The sequence below is a fragment of the Cherax quadricarinatus genome, chromosome 40 (assembly GCF_038502225.1).
Source record: "Cherax quadricarinatus isolate ZL_2023a chromosome 40, ASM3850222v1, whole genome shotgun sequence".
Lineage (NCBI taxonomy): Eukaryota > Metazoa > Arthropoda > Malacostraca > Decapoda > Parastacidae > Cherax > Cherax quadricarinatus.
The window spans coordinates 16,895,320-16,908,463 of NC_091331.1; the positions used below are offsets into that span (position 1 = coordinate 16,895,320).

The 13,144-nt window shown below is 39.6% G+C and overlaps 1 protein-coding gene across 7 annotated transcripts in view; it reads left to right on the forward strand.

The window, feature by feature from the left end:
* The window catches only part of Nipped-A (Transcription-associated protein Nipped-A), a 362,660-nt gene that overhangs the window by 222,412 nt on the left and 127,104 nt on the right, over window positions 1–13,144 (forward strand). For all 7 annotated transcript variants that reach the window (XM_070092733.1, XM_070092739.1, XM_070092738.1 and 4 more), the window contains exon 26: window positions 3,631–3,771. In XM_070092733.1, the coding sequence (XP_069948834.1) occupies window positions 3,631–3,771 (141 nt within the window). The remainder of the gene's footprint in view (window positions 1–3,630; window positions 3,772–13,144) is intronic.

Sequence of the window (13,144 nt, forward strand, 5' to 3'; positions counted from 1 at the left end):
TGTTGGTAATTTTGTGGGCGCTGGTCTATTGCAGGTGTTGCTCCTTGGTACTTGGCGATTATTTGTCTGATGACTGACAAACAAAATTCACCATATTTTGGTTTGTTGTTGGTCCTCAACTTGTATATGTTATAAGCATTTAGCATGGAAATATCAACAAGATGGAAAAAAAGTTTTATATACCACTTATAACTCTTACATACATAATCAGCAAACCCAGTCTGCATGTCACATTTGTCCACTAAGTGCATATTGAGGTTGGAGTCCATGACAGCTGCAGGTTTTAGAATGGGTTCATTGGTCTCTCTATTGTGCCTGCCAGTATGTGCCATTTCGTTTCGGTGAATTGATGTCAACAATGTGACATCACGTTTGTCATGCCACCAAAATGCCATGATGTCATTTGGCAGCAAAGGCCTGCACCTCACCTCTGCGAGTGCCAGCGTCGAACCTTGGCATATGTTTATGATTACCACGCACTGTGCCACACACGTCTGTCAGGTTCACTCGCAAGAAATCACTGAGTGTGGGGCTTGTGTACCAGTTATCAGTAAATAATATATGCCCCTTACCTAGATATGGTTCCATCATTGTTCGAACCACATCACCAGCGATACCTAATAACTTCCTGGTATCTCTCAATGTATTACTGCCAGTGTACACATTGGTATCCAAAACGAGACCACTTTTGCAATCACACAGTACAGATAACTTTATACCAAAGCGTTTCCTCTTGCTTGGTATGTATTGCTTGAGTGAGAGGCTTCCCTTGAATAAAATCAAAGACTCGTCAATAACAAGCTTCCTGAAGGGATAAAATACATGCAACACTTATGTTTCAGGTACATAAACACATTTCTGAAATTATGTAACCTGTTGCTTCTATCAGGCCTTGTTTTGTCTGAAAAGTGTAACATATGTAACAGTATCGAGAAACGATTCACACCTATAATGTCACTAAAACCTGGGGTTGAAATCAGGCATTTTATTGCCCAGTATGTGGTGACAGTGTGTTTATACACATGTGGCATAAGTATAATTGTGGCAAAAAACAGGTACAGTGGACCCCCGCTTTACGATCAGCTCCCAATGCGACCAATTATGTAAGTGTATCTATGTAAGTGCATTTGTACGTGTATGTTTGGGGGTCTGAAATGGACTAATCTAATTCACAATATTCCTTATGGGAACAAATTCGTTCAGCAGTGGCACCTGAACATACTTCCGGAATGCAATAATATCGTTAGCCGGGGGTCCACTGTACATCTCTGCCACAGTTGTCCTTCCACTGGTGTAGCTGTGATCTTGGTGAGAGAATTGCATTTGCCATAGTGTACTCATAGTATGTGTTGGTTTCCCTGACAATAATGTCCATCAGGGGTTCATCGAAGAATAACTGAAAGCATTCCAGTTCAGTACCATTATTCCCAAGTGTACACGATGGCCGTGTTCCACTTTGTGTTTCATCAAAGTCATGGGGACTGGGAACAAACTCGTCACCTTCCTGCCAATCCCAGATGCAGTCTGCTGGTGGGTTCTGGATATTGAAACGTGGTTGTGGTTGTGCAGGTTGTGAGAGTGTAGGGTTGGATGAGGCTGGTTGTGCTGAGTCAGCAGCGTGGGTAGTAGCGTGGCCCACTGCCAGTGCCACATGACTCATGCCACCATCACTATCACCACCACCATCACCACCACCACCACCACCACCACCTGCTGTCTCACTCACATCATTCACAGCCATCATAACAATATCATCATCTTCACTATCAGGTCATGGTGTAGGGCTACAGGATGTGCTCCGAGATTTACTCCTTCCCCTTGGAACAGCATATGAAACACTACGAGACCGCATGCTACGTCGTATATACTGCTGCTTCACTGGGGAATATTCACCCTCACTGTCACAACTAGAACTGCTTTCAATAACTTTGAAATCACTATCACTATCACTTTCACTGCTCACTTCTGAGTCTTGTACACGGGCAAATAGTTTCCTCTTTCGTCCTGGTACAGGGGAACGTGAATGTGAACGAGCCGGCCCAGCACCAGAGGTGGAAGGTCATGGGTCATCTGGGTTTTCATCACTAATTACGTTATCCTGGGCACTTTTTTCGGTCACACCCGCTTGAAAACCATGGAATTTACTTTCACTGACACTTCCATCGCTGTTAGAGCTATCACTTGGGAACAAAAGACCTCCAATCTGCCGAGGAGTGAGGTACTTCTTACTGCGAGGCATGGTGAAAATGGACTATCAAGATGGCGTTCCCACAATGCATCACCGAGTCCCAGATTTTTTTCACAGGGTGCACACCCACCACTCAGACCCATTCTCTCTCATGTAGGCCTACCAGCTTTCTCCCGTGTGATTTGAAGCTGCTAGAATTTATGCGTATAAATACGTCAGAAACAGTGGCGCGTAAGACGTATATATATGACGTAAACAGTCAGAGGGTTAAAAGTCCAATTACTTGTGTGACAGAGGTTAAACTGAGAGGTCACTTTTTGTATAGTGATTCATGAAAGCCAATTGCAGAAAGTTAAGATATATATGATGATTGTTCTTTGCATTCATAGCTAAATACAATAGAGGTTATGATCCTGGATACTGAATAATATAAATATATAAAAGAAGAAAAATGAAAAGATTAAAAGAGCAAAAGAATTTGTCTAAGTTTTTTTTTTTTTTTTTTTTTTTTTTTTTTTTTTTTTTTTTTTTTTACCCCCCAACAAGTTGGCCGTCTCCCACTGAGGCAGGGTGACCCAAACAGAAAGAAAATACTTTCATCATCATTCAACACTTTCATCTCACTCTCACATAATCACTGTTTTTGCAGAGGTGCCCAGAATACAACAGTTTTGAAGTATATACGTATAAAAATACACAATATATCTCTCCAAACTGCCAATATCCCAAACCCCTCCTTTAGAGTGCAGGCATTGTACTTCCCATTTCCAGGACTCAAGTCCGGTTATATAAAATAACCGGTTTCCCTGAATCCCTTCACTAAATATTACCCTGCTCACACTCCAACAGATCGTCAGGTTCCAAATACCATTTGTCTCCATTCACTCCTATCTAACATGCTCACGCACGCTTACTGGAAGTCCAAGCCCCTCGCCCACAACACCTCCTTTACCCCATCCCTCCAACCTTTTCGAGGATGACCCTTACCCCGCCTTCCTTCCCCTGCAGATTTATACGCTCTCCATGTCATTCTACTTTGATCCATTCTCTCTAAATGACCAAACTACCTCAACAAACCCTCTTCAGCCCTCTGACTAATACTTTTATTAACTCCACACCTTCTCTTAATTTCCACACTCCGAATTTTCTGCTTAATATTTACACCACACATTGCTCTTAGACAGGACATCTCCACTGCCTCCAACTGCCTCCTTGCTGCAGCATTTACAACCCAAGCTTCACACCCATAAAGAGTGTTGGTACTACTATACTTTCATACATTCCCTTCTTTGCCTCCATAGATAACATTTTTTGCCTCCACATATACTGTACCTCAATGCACCACTCGCCTTTTTTTCTTTATCAATTCCTTGATTAACCTCATCCTTTATAAATCAGATAATATGCTTCAACTTGCATAATAAATTTTTTTTTTTCATTAGGTACTGTGGCTGCTGAGTTATGATAATGAATCAGGAAGCTTGAGTGATGCTGTAGACAAGTATTGTGTTGGTGTACCAGCCATACAATGGCTCCCATGGATACCACAGTTGCTCACTTGTTTAGTACGTCCAGAAGGCAAGGTTAGTTCTTCGATAAGCAAGGATTTAATTTTATATTTTCTTATATTTACACACAGATAGAAGTGAATGGAGATGAATGATTTTTGGGACCTGATGAACTGTTGGAGTGTGAGCAGGGTAATATTTTGTGAAGGGATTCAGGGAAACTAGTTAGCCAGACTTGAGTCCTAGAGGTGGGAAGTACAGTGCCTGCACTTTGAAGGAGGGGTTTGGGATATTGGCTGTTTGGAGTGACATTTAAACTGTCATATCTGGGCGCCTATGCAAAGACAGTGATTTTGTGTGAATACACAAATAACCCGCACATAGAAGAGAGGAGCTTATGACGACGTTTCGGTCTGACTTGAACCATTTACGACGTCACACTAACAGAAAAGAGTAATGAAGCCAGTTTATATAGGCGAGCAGGAAAGTGTCGCCTATATAAACTGGCTTCATCACTATTTTCTGTTAGTGTGACTTTGTAAATGGTTCAAGTCGGACTGAAATGTCGTTGTAAGCTCCTCTCTTCTATGTGCGGGTTATTTGTGTATTGTTCCAGTCATGGTATTTTTTTCTTTTTTTGTTCCTATGTGTGAATGATTATGAAAGTGTTTTTTTTTTTTGGGTCACCCTGCCTCGGTGGAGGATGGCCAGTGTGTTATAAAAAAAAAAAAACTCCTTCGTTATATGACTACAACCAGCTTGTGGTAGTAGGTTTGTAGACAGCAGCCACCCATGGTGGTTCTACTGTCCTGCCAGATGAGGGTGAAATGGAAACCTGTAATTGTTTTACAGTGGTAGAATTGCTGATGTCTTTTCTTCAACTTTTAAACATGCAAGATAACAAGTACATCTTGCTAATTCTACTTACACTTAGGTCACACTACTCATGCATGTACACGCATATGCATGCACTCTCATCTAAGTTTTCTTCTATTTTTCTTAATAGTTCTTGTTTTTATTTATTTCCTTTCATCTCTGTGGAAAAATGAAGGAGGATCCTTACTCCTTAAGCCATGCTTGTCATAAGAGATGACTAAATGTAAAAAGAACTTTATAAAGTTTGGGGGTTTGAATGTTGAATGTGCATGGATGTTGTGCAAAAGTTGAAGGGAGGAGAAGATTTTCAGTGGGGAGCAATATGGGATTAGGTAAGGTGTATCTGAGAGAATCAGAGCTAAAGAAAGAATAGTGGTAATGTTCAGTGACCAGTTATAGAAGGAAAGGAGGGAATATAAATGTATATATTCAAGTATTATGTGGATGAAAAATAGGGTGGGATGCAAAAAGTGGGTTATACTAAGTGTTTCTGTACCTGGAGAAGAGAGGAGTGTAAAGGAGAGAGAGAGAGAGAGAGAGAGATTTTAAAAGATGTTAAGCAAGTGCTAAGGGAGTGAGATAGAGTAATTGTAGTGAGAACCTAAATACAGTGGTCCCTCGTTTTTCGTAATTAATCCGTTCCTGGAGGAGCTACTATAAACAAAATTTATGGTTTGCGAATCAATTTTCCCCATAAGAAATAATGTAAATACAATTAATCCGTTCCTGACACCCAGAAGTATTAAAACAAAAAAAGTTTTTACATGAAATATACATGTAGTACATAAACAATACAATGGGAAATGATGAATGAAACATTAACAACATAACACTTACCTTTATTGGAGATTCTTCTTAGTGTATGGGAGACTGGAGGAGGAGAGAGATTGGATTGTTTACAGTTTGGAAGGGGAATCCCCTTCCAGCAACACCTCAGGTACCAATTGCTTCTCTGGGGTTGCTTCTCTTCTCTGTTTCTTAATGCCACTAGGACCACCTTGAGAGCCACTCTAGTCCTGTCTCGCAAAATAACTGGAGAGAGCTCTGTTTCTAGCGTCTCTTTAACACTTCCCTAAAATGGCCCAAGACTTTGTCACTGTACACATTTCTCACCTTCTTTACCACAGGCTTGGCACTAGGAGCTTTCTTTGGAGCCATGATAGCTTATTTAGTACTTGCAAGCACTAAAATGAGTGGAATATTATGAAATATTTCATAGGAGCACTTGAGGGGACCTTCACTCACTGGTAAACAATGCCAGACTGGCTGGGTAGGGAGGCCTCCCCGGCTCACACCGTGCGTACGCGTCCCGGATGAACTACTATTCGTGAGTCAACCTATGAAAAGCGAGTCCATGTTTATACGAAAATACCCCTATGATTGGCGAAATTTACGATTGCCGAGAACTACGAAAAGCGAGGGACCACTGTACTAAAGTGGGAGAAACTGTTGTAGAGGGCATAGTAGGTAAGTTTGGGGTGCCAGAGGTAAGTGACAATGAGGGCCTTTAATTGCACTTGTATAGAAAAAGGTTTGGTAATTGGCAATACATATTTTATGAAAAAGAGGATAAGTAAGTACACAAGATATGATATAGGGTGTAATGACAGTTTGTTACACTGTGTATTGGTGGATAAAAGGTTGATGGGTAAACTCCTGGTTGTGCATGGTTTTTAAAGAGGCAACTGATATATCAGATCATTAATTAATTGTAGCTACAGTGAGAGTAAGAGGTAGATGGGGTACAAGAATGAAATCAATGAGTAAGAGAGAAGTGAAAGTTTATAAATTAAGGGAGGAGGTAGCTAGGATAAGATATAAGCAGCTGTATGGAGAAGGATGGGCTACTGAAAATAAAGGTAACAAGGAGAAGGTTGAAGAGGTGTGGGGTAGATATAACCCTTTGAGGGTTGCGACCCCTACTCACAAACTTGCTCCTAGGGTCGAAGAATTTAAAAAAAAAAAAAATTCTCATGAAATGATAGAGATCCTTTTTCTGAATGTAATGAAACCAAAAGTACAAAATTTGATGGAAAACTTAAGGAATTATGCTATTGCAAAGTTAGTGGTCTCGGTGATATTTACACATCGGTGATTTCGCCCACTTTGAGCCGTATTTTTGGCCAATTCCATTGTTCCCGTCAACCAAACCCATAGCTCTTTAGCTAGCCAATTTCAAAAAAGAGTCCAGACTAAATAATATAGACATTCCTGGCTCCAAAATAAGATTTTCTCTGTTCATTAGTCACATCTCCATCCAAGATTTACTGTTATTCAGACTACTGCATAATGGTAATAATTGTATAAATAATGTTAGTCCATTTGTGACTGCATGTTAGACCAGTCAGTTGATGCATATTGGACGCGTGACATTTGTTTACTCCTGAACATTTTCAAAAATCGAACATTTCTGCTACTTGGAGCTCAATTTCAAGCTACTTTTAGCCTGTAAACTATTCAAAATCATCTCTGTTTCTGTAATGTATCGCCCATTCTATCAAATGAGAACAAGAAACCGAGAATACAACCATAAAAACCGTATGAAAATACACTGTAAAATCTCTGTTTTACACCAGAAACACAGTAGGCACTTTTTTTTTTTTCTCATGCGCACACTGACCATGCAGCCCCATTCTCTCATATGTAGGCCTTCCCGCTTTTTCCTGCAAAGATTGAAAGCTGCTAGAATTTTGGCTTAGTATTACAGGACTGACCCTGGCTTCAAAGCCATAATATTCCGGGACTGACCCTGAAAGGGTTAAGAATGCAGCGTTAGTGTGTGCAGTGCATATAGGAGGGTGGGTGCAGGAAGGAAAAGGAGCAATTGGTGGAATGATACAGTGCTTCTGGGAGATCCTGAAGGTAAGTTCCAAAGGTTGGTGGACAGATTTTGAAGGGTATGTAAAAGAAGGAAATTAACCCTTTCAGGGTCGACAGTCCCTCTTCTAAACTTGTTCTCAGTGTCTGAAATTTTTCAAAAAAAAAAATTATTTTTCCTTATGAAATTATAGAGAATCTTTTCCTGATCATAATGACACCAAAAGTATGAAATTTGATGGAAAACTTAGGGAATTATGCTCTTGCGAAGTTAACGGTCTCGACGATGTTTACGCATTGGAAATTTCGCCCACTTTGAGCCCTATTCCAATGTACCAGTCGACAAAAATCATAACTATTTTGCTAGAACTCCATTTTTTTCTATCAAATGAGTACAAGAAACCACTCATTTACCGATTTCAACTATCCAACAAAGTGGTCAGAAATTGGCAATTTTGCCAATTTCACACAAATTTCAAAAGATACCAATTTCCAAATAGGGTTCAGAATAAACAAGACAGACATTCCTGGCACTAGAATTACATTTTTTCTGTTCACTAACCCTTTGACTGTCGCGGCCGTATATATACGTCTTACGAGGTACCGTGTTTGACGTATATATACTCATAAATTCTAGCGGCTTCAAATCAAGCAGGAGAAAGCTGGTAGGCCCACATGTGAGAGAATTGGTCTGTGTGGTCAGTGTGCACCATATAAAAAAAATCCTGGAGCACGCAGTACATAATGAGAAAAAAGAAAACTCCGACCGTTTTTTTTTATTAAAATGCCGACTTTGTGGTCTATTTTCGTATAGTATTTATAGTTGTATTCTCGTTTTCTTGGTCTCATTTGATAGAATGGAAAACATAATATAGAAATAGAGGTGATTTTGATTGATTTTATTATAAAAAGAACCTGGAAAAGGAGCTCAAAGTAGGGGAAATGTTTGATTTTTGCCAATGTTCAAAAGTAAACAAATGATGTCATTGTCCAATAAATGTCCAACTAGCCATTCTAATATGCAGCCATGAATGGGTCGATGTTATTTATACAATTATTACAGTATTGCAGTAGTCTGCATAATAGTAAGTCTTCTATTTTTTGTTTGAATAAAAATTCAAAATAGAAAGCAAGAGCAATATCAGAGGGGCCTGGAGACATGACTGATGAACGAAGAAAATGTTATTTTAGAGCCAGGAATGTCTGCATTGTTCATTCTGGACCTTATTTTGAAATAGTCATATTTTTTAATTTTCATGAAATTGGCCAAATTGCAAATTTCTGACCACATTATTGGGTAGTTGAAATCGGTAAATGGGCAGTTTCTTGTACTCAATCGATAGAGAAAATGGAGTTCTAAAGAAATAGCTATGAGTTTGGTCGACTGGAACAACAGAAGTAGCCGAAAAGAGGGCTCAAAGTGGGCGAAATCGCCGATTTGTAAATATCGCCGAGGTCGCTAACTTCGCGAGAGCATAATTCCGTCAGTTTTCCATCAAATTTCGTTTTTTTTTGTGTCATTACAATCAGGAAAAGATTCTCTATCATTTCAGAATTTTTTTTTTTTTTTTTTTTAAATTTTGCGACACCAGGAGACACCTCAGGATTGGGGGTTGCGACAGTCAAAGGGTTAATCATGTCCCTATGCCTCTCTTACATTTCTTTTGCTTTCCACTTTGAATTGTTATTCTCACAAAAAATTAAAGATTTACTGTTATGCAGACTACTGCATTAGTGTAGAAATGGTATAAATAATATCAGTGCACTTTTTTTTTTTTTCAACAAGTCGGCCGTCTCCCACCGAGGCAGGGTGACCCAAAAAAGAAAGAAAATCCCCAAAAAGAAAATATTTTCATCATCATTCAACACTTTCACCACACTCACACATTATCACTGTTTTTGCAGAGGTGCTCAGAATACAACAGTTTAGAAGCATATACGTATAAAGATACACAACATATCCCTCCAAACTGCCAATATCCCAAACCCCTCCTTTAAAGTGCAGGCATTGTACTTCCCATTTCCAGGACTCAAGTTCGACTATATGAAAATAACCAGTTTCCCTGAATCCCTTCACTAAATATTGCCCTGCTCACACTCCAACAGATCGTCAGGTCCCAAGTATCATTCGTCTCCATTCACTCCTATCTAACACGCTCACGCACGCTTGCTGGAAGTTCAAGCCCCTTGCCCACAAAACCTCCTTTACCCCCTCTCTCCAACCCTTTCGAGGACGACCCCTACCCCTCCTTCCTTACCCTATAGATTTATATGCTTTCCATGTCATTCTACTTTGATCCATTCTCTCTAAATGACCAAACCACCTCAACAACCCCTCTTCTGCCCTCTGACTAATGCTTTTATTAACTCCACACCTTCTCCTAATTTCCACACTCCGAATTTTCTGCATAATATTTACACCACACATTGCCCTTAGACAGGACATCTCCACTGCCTCCAACCATCTCCTCGCTGCTGCATTTACCACCCAAGCTTCACATCCATATAAGAGTGTTGGTACTACTATACTTTCATGCATTCCCTTCTTTGCCTCCATAGATAACGTTTTTTGACTCCACATATACCTCAACGCACCACTCACCTTTTTTCCCTCATCAATTCTATGATTAACCTCATCCTTCATAAATCCATCCGCCGACACGTCAACTCCCAAGTATCTGAAAACATTCACTTCTTCCATACTCCTCCTCCCCAATTTGATATCCAATTTTTCTTTATCTAAATCATTTGATACCCTCATCACCTTACTCTTTTCTATGTTCACTTTCAACTTTCTACCGTTACACACATTCTCAAAGTCATCCACTAACCTTTGCAATTTTTCTTTATAATCTCCCATAAGCACAGTATCATCAGCAAAAAGTAACTGTGTCAATTCCCATTTTGAATTTGATTCCCCATAATTTAATCCCACCCCTCTCCCGAACACCCTAGCATTTACTTCTTTTACAACCCCATCTATAAATATATTGAACAACCATGGTGACATTACACATCCCTGTCTAAGACCTACTTTTACCGGGAAGTATTCTTCCTCTCTTCTACACACCCTAACCTGAGCCTCACTATCCTCATAAAAATTCTTAACCGCATTTAGTAACTTACCACCTATTCCATATACTTGCAACATCTGCCACATTGCTCCTCTATCCACTCTATCATATGCCTTTTCTAAATCCATAAATGCAATAAAAACTTCCCTACCTTTATCTAAATACTGTTCACATATATGCTTCAATGTAAACACTTGATCTACACATCCCCTACCCACTCTGAAGCCTCCCTGCTCATCCGCAATCCTACATTCTGTCTTACCTCTAATTCTTTCAATTATAACCCTACCGTATACTTTTCCTGGTATACTCAGTAAGCTTATTCCTCTATAATTTTTACAATCTCTTGTGTCCCCTTTCCCTTTATATAAAGGGACTATACATGCTCTCTGCCAATCACTAGGTACCTTCCCCTCTTTCATACATTTATTAAACAAAAGTACCAACTACTCCAACACTATATCTCCCCTGCTTTTAACATTTCTGTCATGATCCCATCAGTTCCAGCTGCTTTACCCCCTTTCATTCTACGTAATGCCTCACGTACCTCCACACTTACATTCTGCTCTTCTTCACTCCTAAAAGATGGTATACCTCCCTGGCCAGTGCATGAAATTACCGCCTCCCTTTCTTCTTCAACATTTAAAAGTTCCTCAAAATATTCTTGCCATCTACCTAATACCTCCCTCTCCCCATCTACTAACTCCCCTACTCTGTTTTTAACTGACAAATCCATACTTTCCCTAGGCTTTCTTAACTTGTTTAACTCCAAAATTTTTTCTTATTTTCATTAAAATTTCTTGACAGTGCCTCTCCCACTCTATCATCTGCTCTCCTTTTGCACTCTCTCACCACTCTCTTCACCTTTCTTTTACTCTCCATATACTCTGCTCTTCTTATAACACTTCTGCTTTGTAAAAACCTCTCATAAGCTACCTTTTTCTCTTTTTTCACACCCTTTACTTCATCATTCCACCAATCACTCCTCTTTCCTCCTGCCCCCACCCTCCTATAACCACAAACTTCTGCCCCACATTCTAATACTGCATTTTTAAAACTATTCCAACCCTCTTCAACCCCCCCACTACTCATCTTTGCACTAGCCCACCTTTCTGCCAATAGTCGCTTATATCTCACCCGAACTTCCTCCTCCCTTAGTTTATACACTTTCACCTCCCTCTTACTTGTTGTTGCCACCTTCCTCTTTTCCCATCTACCTCTTACTCTAACTGTAGCTACAACTAAATAATGATCCGATATATCAGTTGCCCCTCTATAAACATGTACATCCTGGAGCCTACCCATCAACCTTTTATCCACCAATACATAATCTAACAAACTACTTTCATTACGCGCTACATCATACCTTGTATATTTATTTATCCTCTTTTTCATAAAATATGTATTACTTATTACCAAATTTCTTTCTACACATAGCTCAACTAAAGGCTCCCCATTTACATTTACCCCTGGCACCCCAAATTTACCTACTACTCCCTCCATAATATTTTTACCCACTTTAGCATTGAAATCCCCAACCACCATTACTCTCACACTTGATTCAAAACTCCCCACACGTTCACTCAACATTTCCCAGAATCTCTCTCTCTCTCCTCTACACTTCTCTCTTCTCCAGGTGCATACATGCTTACTATAACCCACTTTTCACATCCAATCTTTATATTACTCCACATAATCCATGAATTAATACATTTGTAGTCCCTCTTTTCCTGCCATATCTTATCCTTCAACATTATTGCTACTCCTCCTTTAGCTCTAACTCTATTTGAAACCCCTGACCTAATCCCATTTATTCCTCTCCATTGAAACTCTCCCACCCCCTTCAGCTTTGTTTCACTTAAAGCCAGGACATCCAGTTTCTTCTCATTCATAACATCCACAGTCTTCTCTTTCTTATCATTTGCACAACATCCACACACATTCAGACTTCCCACTTTGACAATTTTCTTCTTCTTATTCTTTTTAGTAATCAGTGCACTTGTGAAAGAATATTAGTCTCATGGCATGATTTGTTTACTTTTGAACTTTAGCAAAAATCAAACATTTCTGCTACTTTGGGCTCAATTTCAAGGTACTTTTCATTGTGAAACCAATCAAAATCATATTAATTTCTGTAATGTCTTCCATTCAATAAAATGAGACCAGGAAAACTAGAATACAACCATAAATAGCATATGAAAATACACTGCAAAGTCGCTGTTTTAAAGCAAAAACACGGTCGGAGATTTTTTTTTTCTCATTATGCACTTTGTGCTGCAGGTTTTTTTTTTATACTGTGGACACTGACCACATAGACCCATTCTTTTATATGTAGGCCTACCAGCTTTCTCTCACTAGATTTGAAGGCGCTAGAATTTATGCGTACTAGTATGGCACCAACCCTGGCATGCAAGCCTTACTAGTTAGGCACCAACCCTGAAAGGGTTAAATATGAACATAGAAAATAGCAAGGTAAGGAAGGTAACAAAAAATTTAAGTAATGAAAGACTGGATATTAGATTGGAAGGAGGGAGTATGGATTAAGCAAATGTGTTTAAATATCTGAGAGTGGACTTGTCAGCGGACTGGTCTATGAAAGGCGGGGTGAAGCTTAGGGGCGGAAAAGGTGGATGGTGCATTTAGGCATCAGTGGAAAGAAGGAATGTTATCCATGGAGGTAG